Below are 13,598 nucleotides of genomic sequence, written 5' to 3'. Positions count from 1 at the left end.
GATGAATTGTGTTGTCTGTAATAAATGCAGAATGAGCTCAAGGCCAAGAAGGCCGACCTTTCAATTATATGCAAATCCACCATTGAAACCATTATATAGCCAAAATGTCTGGATATATTCATTACTGGAATAGGATTATGGCTGAGTATTTCATGAAGGTCCGTGATAACCTTTTCTGTGAAATTAATAAGGAGGAGACTCTGACTCACAAACTATTTAGACCACTTATTGACAGGCAGTCAATTAACAGTACGTAGCTCTGTGCTGCTCGTTAACATCATTCAAAGACAATACAGTAATTGTGCTGTCATTGTGGTATCATTTAATTGTAAAATATTCACTCTTACACATTTGCACATCGTGGCTGAACTTGACGAATTACAGCCGAGTTGAAACTACCAACAAACATTACAGGGGTAGTAAGATTACTTGCACATGGTGCAGACCATGAATTTTATTTTATTTCATGCCACTTTCAGTTGACCTTTTCTGTCAAACTAAGCAAAATTTGCCTTGGTAAAGTCTGCCATCTTAAAAACTGTTTTGTTGTGGGAGGCTTGAACAGATTAATAAGATTTCCATTAATATAAATGGGGAAAGATGACTTGAGACGAGCACGGTCATGGAAGGACTTGTATGTTTTGCATATCAGCTCTCATAATAAAGTGGGCAGTAGACTGAGGATTAAGCCTCAATTTGTTGTGAAATTTGTTGAAAGGTGCTTCTTGTAGAGCCATTTCGTGGCCTCATAAATCTTTTGAAGGTGTGTGTGTGTGCGGGGAGGGGGAGTGTACATCAGTTTTAAAAATTCATTACAAAGCTATTAAGCAATGTTTGAACATTTTTACAACTGTTAAACAGCAGATTTTAAAAGTCAAGTGTCATGAAATGGATGATATTTAGTATGTTATTAATGAAAAAACACCAGCCGGTATGGACCCATCCGTCTTTTCACCACAAAACATGATTTTGACCTACATGGCTTTTTGTAACTCCGCTATAAAAATCCTTTTGAGGGATTTTTTAAGCACCCTCCAGTGGACTCGTTTGTTTCTATTAATTTTACCTGCGGGAAGGGAGGTCGTTGTTCCTTCGTGTTAGCCAAAATGCCGGCTTGTTCCATTGCTGGATATTGCTCGAACACGCAGGAGGATGGATTTACCCTTCATAAGTTTCCGAGAGACCCGGTTCGTTGTGAAAAATGGATTGCACGGGTGCAAAGGACGAGAGCTTCGTGGGCCCCAAACGACAGGTAGGTATGTATACAGCTACTAAAAAAAAAATAGTTTGGGGGGGAACCACATAATCTGTCTCTCATAACATAACAAAAGATTTGCGTAAGTATGATAGGAGTGCTAAATGTGTCGATGTGCGGGTCGGACGGCTGCCCATGCTGGATCGCCGGCGAAGGCTGCCGCGTCGGGCTCGTGGACGGCAGTAGTTATGAACAACGCTCCCGGCAATGACGCACTCAGCCGCGTGATACGACAACGCCGTAAAGCGGCCCAGCTTGCCGCCCCGATAAGCCACCTCGGCGCTGAAAATGAGCCACCACGGCCTTGTCGACAAGGCCGAGCCGGCTGCCGGCCTTGTCAGCAAGGGTGGCTCGTCGCGGCACCGGGCTGCGATGGCTCATCTCTGCCACGGAAGTGGATCGGGCGGGGAGGCAGTTTGGCCATGATCGCATGTCATCTAAATATGGCTTGAAACTTCTTCTTCTTCTTTTCCTTTCGGCTTGTCCCGTTAGGGGTCGCCACAGCGTGTCATCTTTTGCCATCTTAGCCTATCTCCTGCATCTTCCTCTCTAACCCCAACTGCCCTCATGTCTTCCCTCACCACATCCATAAACCTTCTCTTTGGTCTTCCTCTCGCTCTTTTGCCTGGGAGCTCCATCCTCAGCATCCTTCTACCAATATACTCACTCTCTCGCCTCTGAACATGTCCAAACCATCGAAGTCTGCTCTCTCGAATCTTGTCTCCAAAACATCCAGCTTTGGCTGTCCCTCTAATGAGCTCATTTCTAATCCTATCCAACCTGGTCACTCCGAGCGAGAACCTCAACATCTTCATTTCTGCCACCTCCAGTTCAGATTCCTGTTGTTTCTTCAGTGCCACTGTCTCTAATCCGTACATCATGGCCGGCCTCACCACTGTTTTGTAAACTTTGCCCTTCATCCTAGCAGACACTCTTCTGTCACATAACACACCAGACACCTTTCGCCAGCTGTTCCAACCTGCTTGGACCCGTTTCTTCACTTCCTGACCACACTCTCCATTGCTCTGTATTGTTGACCCCAAGTATTTGAAGTCGTCGACCCTCGCTATCTCTTCTCCCTGGAGCCTCACTCTTCCCCCTCCACTTTTCTCATTCACGCACATATATTCTGTTTTACTTCGGCTAATCTTCATTCCTCTCCTTTCCAGTGCATGTCTCCATCTTTCCAATTGTTCCTCTGCGTGCTCCCTGCTTTCACTGCATATGACAATATCATCTGCGAACATCATGGTCCAAGGGGATTCCAGTCTAACCTCATCTGTCAGCCTATCCATTACCACTGCAAACAGGAAGGGGCTCAGAGCTGATCCCTGATGCAGTCCCACCCCACCTTAAATTCCTCTGTCACACCTAAGGCACACCTCACCATTGTTCTGCTGCCATCATACATGTCCTGTACTATTTTAACATACTTCTCTGCCACACCAGACTTACGCATGCAGTACCACAGTTCCTCTCTTGGTACTCTGTCATAGGCTTTCTCTAGATCCACAAAGACACAATGTAGCTCCTGCTGACCTTCTCTGTACTTTTCCACGAGCATCCTCAAGGCAAATAATGCATCTGTGGTACTCTTTCTAGGCATGAAACCATACTGTTGCTCGCAGATACTTACTTCTGTCCTGAGTCTAGCCTCCACTACTCTTTCCCATAACTTCATTGTGTGGCTCATCAACTTTATTCCTCTATAGTTCCCACAGCTCTGAACATCCCCTTTGTTCTTAAAAATGGGAACTAGAACACTTTTCCTCCATTCTTCAGGCATGTTTTCGCCCGCTAGTATTCTGTTGAATAAGTTGGTCAAAAACTCCACAGCCATCTCTCCAAATTGCTTCCATACCTCTACCGGTATGTCATCAGGACCAACTGCCTTTCCAGTTTTCATCCTTTGTAGTGCCTTTCTGACTTCCCCCTTAGTAATCATTTCCACTTCCTGGTCCTTCACTCTTGCCTCTTCAACTCTTCCTTCTCTCTCATTTCTTCATTCATCATCAACTTCTCAAAGTATTCTTTCCATCTATTTAGTACACTACCGGCACCAGTCAACACATTTCCATCTCTATCCTTAATCACCCTGACCTGCTGCACATCCTTCCCATCTCTATCCCTCTGTCTGGCCAACCTGTAGAGATCCTTTTCTCCTTCTTTCGTGTCCAACCTGGTGTACATGTCTTCATATGCCTCTTGTTTAGCCTTTGCCACCTCTACCTTTGCCCTACGTCGCATCTCGATGTACTCCTTTCGCCTCTCCTCAGTCCTCTCAGTATCCCACTTCTTCTTCGCTAATCTCTTTCCTTGTATGACTCCCTGTATTTTGGGGTTCCACCACCAAGTCTCCTTCTCCCCTTTCCTACCAGATGACACACCAAGTACTCTCCTGCCTGTCTCTCTGATCACCTTGGCTGTCGTCGTCCAGTCTTCCGGGAGCTTCGGTTGTCCATCGAGAGCCTGTCTCACCTCTTTCCGGAAGGCCGCACAACATTCTTCCTTTCTCAGCTTCCACCACATGGTTCTCTGCTCTACCTTTGTCTTCTTAATCTTCCTACCCACCACCAGAGTCATCCTACACACTACCATCCTATGCTGTCGAGCTACACTCTCCCCTACCACTACTTTACAGTCAGTAACCTCCTTCAGATTACATCGTCTGCACAAAATATAATCTACCTGCGTGGTTCTACCGCCGCTCTTGTAGGTCACTATATGTTCCTCCCTCTTCAGGAAATAAGTGTTCACTACAGCCATCTCCATCCTTTTTGCAAAGTCCACCACCATCTGCCCTTCAAAGTTCCTTTCCTGGATGCCGTACTTACCCATCACTTCTTCATCGCCCCTGTTTCCTTTACCAATATGTCCATTACAATCTGCACCAATCACAACTCTCTCGCTGTCTGGGATGCTCAGAACTACTTCATCTAGTTCCTTCCAGAATTTCTCTTTCAACTCTTGGTCACATCCTACCTGTGGTGCATAGCCGCTAACCACATTATACATAACACCCTCAATTTCAAATTTTAGTCTCATCACTCGATCTGATACTCTTTTCACCTCCAAGACATTCTTAGCCAGCTCTTCCTTTAAAATAACCCCTACTCCATTTCTCTTCCCATCTACTCCGTGGTAGAATAATTTAAACCCTGCTCCCAAACTTCTAGCCTTACTACCTTTCCACCTGCTCTCTTGGATGCACAGAATATCAACCTTTCTCCTAATCATCATGTCAACCAACTCCTGTGCTTTTCCTGTCATAGTCCCAACATTCAAAGTCCCTACACTCAGTTGTAGGCTCTGTGCATTCCTCTTTTTCTTCTGACGCTGGATCTGGTTTCCTCCTCTTCTTTGTCTTCGACCCACAGTAGCTGAATTTCCACCGACGCCCTGCAGGTTAGCAGTGCCGGGGGCGGGCGTTGTTAACCCGGGCCACGACCGATCCGGTATGGGATTCTTTAGATGAACGCTCATATTTGTTTGGCACAGTTTTTACGCCGGATGCCCTTCCTGACGCAACCCTCTGCATTTATCCGGGCTTGGGACCGGCCTACAGATTGCACTGGTTTGTGCCCCCATAGGGCTGCATTCTAAATATGGCTTGAAACAAAAGGATAATATTGCCCCGGTAACTTCACTCTGTTGTGTGATGTTCTCTTCTTTGAAAAGAGCTTCCGTGTCAGAAGGGGCGTGTTCGTCTCCCACAGTAGGGGCCACAGTGTGTTTTCAATGGCGAATGTCTGGGGTGACGTCACTCAGCCAATATGGCGACCACTTGGATGTCGAATGGCACTTCCGCAACTTTGCGAAATGACGACGCGCTCTCCTCTCATATTTATTTTTTCGTATAGACATTGAAGTGAATAATGTTATAAGTATTTTTCATTACAATATCTATTTTAGAATGCTTATAGGAATGACACTTGACCTTTAAGAAGCATGTTATCTTTGGAAATTTACCTGAGCAGGATTCTGGCTGGCAAGATTTCTGGGTGAAGCAACATGTCGCTCATTACCCAAGATTATTTCTGTCCATGCAAGCAACCATGTTTGTGGTCATGAGGCGGTGTGTGGAGTTTTGATACAACATACAGATGGCGGAATTCGGCTGAACATGACTCGTTAGTGAATGTGTGAGGGGGATCGGGGTTGATGGGGATCCGAGTATTGCGCCACATAATCAGCACCGCGTTCACTTTGTTGCCAAGGAGCGTTCCAGTCACTTACGTCTGACATCCTTGAAGTAGATGGTCTGTCTGTTGGGGTTGAGGAGCTGGATGACCGAGTCGTCGTTGTTCTTCACCCGACAGCTGATGGTGGCCATCTCGCCCTCCACCACTGACACGTTATCTGTCTCCAAGTTCTGACCTTCCACTGCAACACACACAAGCATGCACGTACACATATTACCGTCTGGACATTTATTGGCTCACAAATATTTGCGTTTCTTTCACCAACACAACGCAACAATGTGACGCTACGCAAACAGTCTTGTGTAGACTGTGCAGCCGGAGTCTAATCTCTTTAATATAACAGCGCCATGTTTGTCACTATTGATCTCCCCCTGCCCACGGATCCGAGTGCCGGGTCCCCGTGAGTCAGCGCCAGATGGGCTGCAAGCTCCACTGCCCACGAAGTGAAGCTGGAGAGCAGCAGCTACGAGACAAAGGAACGTGCGGAAGAACTAGTCCGGGTGGAAAAATAGATTGATATTCCAATATATCGTATTGTTGTATTTGCCAGAATGGCATCGATACGACAAAATCAGGTATCAATGCTTGACGTCCAACTGTGTGACTTTCATCTTCTTCTCCGTGAAAGAGTTTCCAAACCTGTAATGAGCAAGGGGTAAATATTTTACACAGGGACTGAGATACGGAGTTTAACTGGTTCAGGCTCACGACTTCAAACCAGATCAAACTTCCCATCGAAATAAATGAAAATGAAAAGCACCCCCCAAATACATTGCCATGTTTTTTTTTTTTTTTTTTTTGTCAAACAAGTAACAGAAAATTTTCATCTATCCAGCCATTTTTTGTATTGCTTATCCTCACTTGGGCCGAGCACATGAACTGGTTGCCAGCCAATTGCAGCTCACATATAAACACACACACACACACACACACACACACACCACACACACACACACACACACACACACACACACACACACAAAAAAAAACATTCACAATCACATTGACACCTACGGGCAATTATGAGTCTTCAATCAACCTATCATGAATGTTTTTAGAATGTGGGAGGAAACCGTACATCCCGGAAAAAAACAACAACTAGATTTTCCCCACTGGGGGATAAAAAAAGACATCCATCCATTTTCTTAGCCGCTTATCCTCACAAGGGTCGCGGGGAGTGCCGTAGCCTATCCCAGCTGTCAATGGGCAGTAGGCGGGGTACACCCTGAACTGGTTGCCAGCCAATCGCAGGGCACATGGAGACAGACAACAGTCGCACTCACAATCACACCTAGGGGCAATTTAGAGTGTCCAATTAATGTTGCATGTTTTTGAAGAAACCGGAGTGCCCGGAGAAAACCCACGCAGGCACAGGGAGAACATGTAAACTCCACACAGGCGGGTCTCGGATTGAACCTGGGACCTCTGAACTGTAAAGCCAACGCTTTACCAGCTGATCCACCGTGCCGCCCTGAATAAAGACATTATATTGCAATTTAAGATAAATACGTGGACACATAAGCTCATGAAATTATTAATTTATTGAACATTTTTACAGATAAGGGGCCTCATTCAATAATAAATGTACAGAATTGTTCTATGGACACATATTCCCCCCCCAAAAAAAATTAAAAAATTCATGACTTTTTCACAGTTGTCAATTTTCTTCTTATCACTGTGTGCATAGTAGTGAGCCAGAATTTATTTGAAAGCATAAACCACGCACCTATTTCCCTATAGGACGACATCTGTTTGACACATCTCAGCTAATGCGTGAAGCTTGAAAGTTACAAGACATGGCCCTAAAACCTTATTAGGTTTTGTATCATCGGAAAGCGTACTAAACACATACACTAACAACACGTTATAACGTCAACCATTCATCATAAAGAATGCAGCGCACTGTAAATTTGGGGAAACTTTCTAGATTTGTATCTTGTGATATCTGCACGTTGCTGCAAGCACTTGAAGAGACCAAAGCTAAAAGTAACGAGAAGGGTCCTTTTCATAGTTATTTAGCACATTTGTAAAACTCAATTACAAATTCATGATTTCAAGTAGCAATAAAACTATTATTATTGTTTTTATGATTGACTGAATTTACAATACGTTGTGCGTCTTGGGTAATAGATGAGTTTTTGACGTTTTGTTTTTTTTTAAAAGCGATCCTTCATTGTGCGTATGCACGGTCTGATGTTCTAAATTTATCCGCAGAGTACGAATAAAAACAATTATGGACATTTTGATGACAGATTTGTGCGTCGAAATGCACGTAGCAATGACGGAAGTTAGTGACTGAGGCCCAATGTGTTTTGTCTTCACTTTCATAGATGCCGGGACGTATCGTCGTGTATTTTCTTCCACTATATTTATTGACACGCTATTATCTTTAAAATAGAAGGAAGAGAGGAGGTGGAGCTGAATGGCGTTGATGGGCTTAAGCTTTATCAGAGCTCTCCATCTGAGCGTCCATGTGACCAGTGTGTGCTCAGCGTGCTGTCGTGTATCTCTTGGCAGGGAAAAGAGCTCCGGGAGAGGCTCTCGGTACACAAGCGCTGTTCCGAGACAGACCCCCGGACCTTGTCGTCGTAACTCACACCTCACATGCGCACAAAAAAGAAATCCTCTTGTTCTTTCTTTGTTGTTTTCAGGGAGAGAATTTAAAGTCACCTTGTGCTATTTTTACCCGGCCCAGGAATATATTAGAATGTCTCAGATTCACACCAGTGGAGGTGCAACGCTATCAGCCGCAGACGCAGGCGCAAACATCAAAAGCACATTTACATGCCCGAGTCGTCACACAAACCTCTATTGCTTTTGTGACATTTACAAAGTAGAGAGGAATAATAAAAGGGAAAAATAAAAGAGGGCCATGCATTTGTTTCGCCCCCGGAGAGATAATGGAAACAGACAGGCAAACTAACATGATTCACCGGGAACTCCTGCAACAAGAAATTAACCCCCCGTGCGGGGGGACAAAAAAAAAAAAAAAGCACCTCGGACCAATCACTGTCGCAATAAATCGCCCTTTTGATTCTGCTTCACAAAAGAGAGGTAATGGGTGAAAACGGACAAAATGTCAGCAAATAACGGAGGCAATAACATCGGCTTCTACGCTAAAATCCACACGACGTGCTCATTGCGTCAGTGATTCCCCTTTTAGACCTCATCAGGACTATTCACATAATATTAATAACAAACCCTCAGGTGAGTTCCCATGTGCCCTTTGAGTGTATTGTCCCAAAAGGTTTTCATTTTGGCAATTGACTAACAAAGAGATTGGATTGGCTCGACAAAGGGTTTTGATTGGCTCAAGATGATTCGATTGCCAATTGTTGATATAGGAAGAACTCCATTTAAAAAAAAAAAAAAAAAAAGGCTTTATGAAAAACGTGACTCATGTTTTACGAAACAAAGAAAATCATTTGCTGTTTTCGGGAAGAAAAAGTCAAAACTTCATGCACACTTTTCATTTAACAGCAACTCTATAATACAGTAAAGTGAATATTGTTGAGGCAGCACAGCGGATCAGCTGAAAAGCGTTGGCCTCACAGTTCTGAGGTCCTGGGTTCAATCCTGGACTTGCCTGTGTGGAGTTTGCATGTTCTTCGCGTACCTGCGTGGTTTTCCTCCGGGCACTCCGGTTTCCTCCCACATCCCAAAAACATGCAGCTTTAATTGGACACTCTAAATTGCCCCTAGGTGTGATTGTGAGTGTGGCTGTTTGTCTCTATGTGCCTTGCGATTGGCTGGAAACCAATTCAGGGTGTCCCCAAACTCCTGCCCGTTGACAGCTGGGATAGGCTCCAGCATTCCCCGAGACCCTTGTGAGGATAAGCGGCTAGGAAAATGGATGGATGGATGGAATATTATTGAAAGTTTAAAGTGGTCAGAGTCAACAAAGTCATAGCTGGACTAAACATTTGCAACTTAAATGCTCCTAAATTTTGGAATCACCATAATTTCTGGCCTACAAGTCGTGAGTTTTTTCACACGCTTTCAACCCTGCGGTTTATGCGGCTGCATGGGGGGACTCGAGCGGAAAAAGTAAGAGTGAGACCAGTGGAGTATATGTACCAAGGAATTGACTTTTACCGGTCTAGCCCTGTTAGAGCTGCGCTAGCGTGTTACTGCCATATCTCAATGATTTTTACCAGTATGTTTTTTTTTTTTTTTAACCGGCCCTGTCAGCGCAAAGTGGGCCGTTTTCACTTTGATGGGATTGGTAATCACGGCCATGTTATTTGTGTGTGTTTTGAATTGGAGATGAGCCAGCGCTAGCCTTAGCGTGGCTTTAGCATTAGCACAGTACTAGCGTTAAACTCTGTGTATCGTCTTTTGTTGTAAATATCTTGTGTTTCAATTTGGACACTTAAGGCTTTTACACAGCTGCGGTGTTTGTATATACCAAATGGTATTTCCTTTACAGATGTACTTGGTGAGGCTTATAACCAAGTGCACTCTGTAGGCCGGGAATTACGGTAAATTATCTTATTCCCAAAGATCTACTCGCTTCATATCATCGCATTCCAGTTGATGTATGGTGAGATCTTTGTCCAACAAGATTTCAGGCTGCATGTGCTGCCAAAAATGACCAAAACCTTTCGTAGTAACTTAAAATATATAAGTAAATGGAACCGTTTCTGTAACCCATCAGATTTCAAATTCATTTTCAACGCTTTGATTGGTTGGTCAGAGAAAAACCTCTTACAGCTGAAGTCAAATTTAATAATCAGCATCTCTGGCGAGTCTCACATACTCTCTCATATTTTTCTCATGTTTCCACCATGTTATTGGATAGACTTGCATTCCAGATTAGGTATGTGGCACATTTGTGAGCTGTTATATCGTTTGTTTTTTGTAATAGTATTCATGGTTTTTATCATTGTGACAGTGGTGATAGAGGTGGTAAGAACTGGATTGAGTCGGGTAAATCCCTACGGAAGACCTACAATACCAAAAAGGTACAGGCCGTCACTGCAGTTTTGATGATAGAGTCTCATTCGCAAAAACTTGACGGAAAAGCACGGTGCCATTTTGATGTTTTGCGAAAAGCAAAATGGTTTATTTCACTGCGAGATATAAAAGCTAAATATCTGGCAGTGCAAAGCAAGGTTACTCTGTGCTTGCAATCTGTTGGTCGCAGAGAAAGTAACTGTAAATAAATCCTCCGTAGCCCCGAGCAAGGTTGGTGGCGTTTTAGCATCCTTCTCCGCCTTCGGCTCATCTCCAATTCAAAACACACATAAATAACATGGCCGTGATTACCAATCCCATCAAAGTGAAAACGGCCCACTTTGTGCAACATGGAGGGCTTCGGCGATTGGAGTAAACATTTTCAATTGCCTCTGCATCCCGCTCATGATTGGCTGCAAATAAGGAGAGACACTCATTAATCCCGGATGGTGATGGGTGGTGGTGGGCGGAGGGGATGATTTGGACACAGATGACTGTCTGATAAATGCACACTCATTCCAGCAGCTGTCTGGAAGAGTAAAGTGCCTGTATCTCTACACATGGCTGCTTGCCTCTCGCCATATCGCAACATGCTGAGCGAGGCCAAAGCACGGCGAAAGAGGACGCAACAATCTGCTATCGAGGGGGGCTGGCGCTCCAACTTCAAAAGACAGCTAAACCCGAACAAGTTGAGCAAATGTTGTTCGCGCCCGTTCAGCAGTACCTCTTGGGAGTGTCATAAAGGATTCGCTTCTGCTGAATGACCGAATCCGGCACGCGGGTTCAGTCTGATAAGACTCAAGAGAAATCAATGAAGAACCTATATTATGACATTTATTACGGGCAGATTATTGGCAAAGTTCAGATGGCTCAGCTCCAAGAAGATGCTATCTTATTTTGTATCCATATATAGGTACTCGCACCCAGCCCTCAGCTCTTTATTTTTGTTGTATTTCAAGGAGGTCATCGCAACGACTCAATCACACGAGTCTGGAGCTGCATGCTTTTCATTGGACAGCAGCAATACCAAAAAAAAAAAAAAAAAAAAAAAAAAAGGAGAGGTAAACCAGACCAATTTTAGCAAAAGTTGAGAGGATTCGAGGTTCTGGAACATCATAGAAGATGTTCGCTTTGATTCTTTTTTTGGGGTGGGGGTATATTTTTCCACATCAAAAGCAGCACAGGCCAGTGTCCAATTGCCCGAGTCAATACGTCCTCTCCAGCAACAAGCGGCACTACACCACATCATTAACAATAAAACTTTTCTGTCTCTGATGCTACCGCTTTCTCCAAGCCGCGTCTTTTTATACCGCTCAGTCATTATAGAGCCTGATCCTCACATGATGAAATACTCCTTCACAAGCAACAAGGATTTGGGTCTTATCGGGTATAATTACAACTTCTGGAACCTTTGCACGAGGAGGTATCAAAAAGTGTCACACTGCCTAATTTGAGCAACTTTATCCTCCCTGTATCATCCCTGTGAAAATCCTTTTTTAATGATTGGCAAACAGAGGGGGGGAAAAAGATAAAAAAAAACACCCTTTATCTTTTTAAAACTAAAATGGAAAAAAAACATGAAAAGAAAAACTGGGCAAATGCATCAATTGCAAGTTTAATGGGAAAGAGTAAACTTGGAATAAATAGTTTTGTTAAAAAATTCCATGAACTTTAAGACACGACTCCCAAATCACGATGACATTATACTGGTTTGCAATGAGGAAAAGTTTCACGTTATCGTTCCCATGTAAACAGAGTATCCTTTCTTCTTTTTTTTCCTTTGGGGTTGTCCCGTTAGGTTGCCACAGCGTGTCATCTTAGATGATCTTTGAGTTCCTGCATTAAGATTTTAAGCTTTAATATATATATATATATATATATATATATATATACACACATTTGTAATCAAACGGATACATTTTTTTGCTTTGTCTTGTGAGTAAGAATTTGACGTACGTACGACTGCCGGTAGGCGCCTCGATCATTAAAATGGTGAAACGGACAGATTCCGCTCAGCTTTTTGCGCTTCACTCCATCTTTCCACGTGTGCATCTCGGCTCGTCGGCATCTCATTGCAGCTGTGCTCGCGTTTTATTTTGCATTCAGTAAAAGTGAATTTTCAACTATTTTCAACCATGCGCCCCAAGAAAGCAAGTGCTAAGGAAAGCGGTGAGAAGAAGAAGAACTTGGATGATGTCAGTGGAATTAAAGCAAAATAATTTAAAAACAGGAAAAGTTGTACGAGTGAGCGACTTGGCAAAGAGGTGTGACCGTTCTACGTCGACGATATGTACAATTCTCAGGCAGAAGGAATCAAGTCGATACCGCCAGACAAGGCCGTGAAGATTATTCCGAAGCTACGGACCTCCATCCGTGAGAACATGGAGACTGCTGCTGGCCTGGGTGTGGGAAAAAGAGCTCGCAAGTGACACAGTAATGGAAGCTATAATTTGTGAGAAGGCGCACACCATCTACTTGGATTTGGTGCAGCAGACCCCAGGCACATCAGCAGACATCCTGGAAGCATCCAGTGCATCTTTTAAAGCCAGTCCAGGATGTTTTGAGAATTCTAGAAAAAGAACCGGGATACACTCCGTCTGCAGGCATGGTGAGGCTGCTAGCAGTGATGTGAAGGCAGCTGAGGAATATGTGAAAACTTTTGGAGAACTCATCAAAGCCAAAGGATACATCAACAGCAAGTCGAAACCGATTGTTTTGGAAGAAGATGTCAAGGAGGACTTGCATAACAACAGAGGAGACAAAGATGCATGCACAAAAAGCAAAATGATGCTCATATATCATTTAGAAAATCCCAGGGCCTTCAAAACATCTAAAATTCCAAAAGAAAGACTTCAGGTTATCTGTAGGGCAAACCCAAGGGCGTGGGTCACTAGACAGATTTTTCTGGAGTGGGTGAACCTGGTCTTTGGTCCTGCGGTCAAGAAATATCTTTGCGAGAAATACCTGCCTATGAAAGCCCTTCTTGTCCTTGACAATGCCCCAGCTCGCCCACCGCACCTCGAAGAAGACTTCTCAGAAGAATTTAAATTTATTAAGGTTCAATATCTATCACAATGCCATGGTTATATCTAATTTCAAAAAGTTCCTCACCAAGCACCTGTTCTGACGATACTTTGAGGTGACTGAAAACACTAACCTCATCCTTCACGAGTTCTGGAAGGACC

At 43.9% G+C, this 13,598-nt stretch overlaps 1 protein-coding gene across 2 annotated transcripts in view; it reads right to left on the bottom strand.

The window, feature by feature from the left end:
• cadm1b (cell adhesion molecule 1b) overlaps positions 1-13,598 on the bottom strand; it is a 264,360-nt gene that overhangs the window by 56,973 nt on the left and 193,789 nt on the right. For both annotated transcript variants that reach the window (XM_061827075.1, XM_061827076.1), the window contains one exon: positions 5,492-5,638. In XM_061827075.1, coding sequence (XP_061683059.1) covers positions 5,492-5,638 — 147 coding nt within the window. The remainder of the gene's footprint in view (positions 1-5,491; positions 5,639-13,598) is intronic.

This window comes from Syngnathoides biaculeatus, chromosome 8 (genome assembly GCF_019802595.1).
Source record: "Syngnathoides biaculeatus isolate LvHL_M chromosome 8, ASM1980259v1, whole genome shotgun sequence".
NCBI lineage: Eukaryota > Metazoa > Chordata > Actinopteri > Syngnathiformes > Syngnathidae > Syngnathoides > Syngnathoides biaculeatus.
The sequence above is the reverse complement of the archived record's forward strand: the minus strand, read 5'-3'. Positions and strand labels throughout refer to the sequence as shown.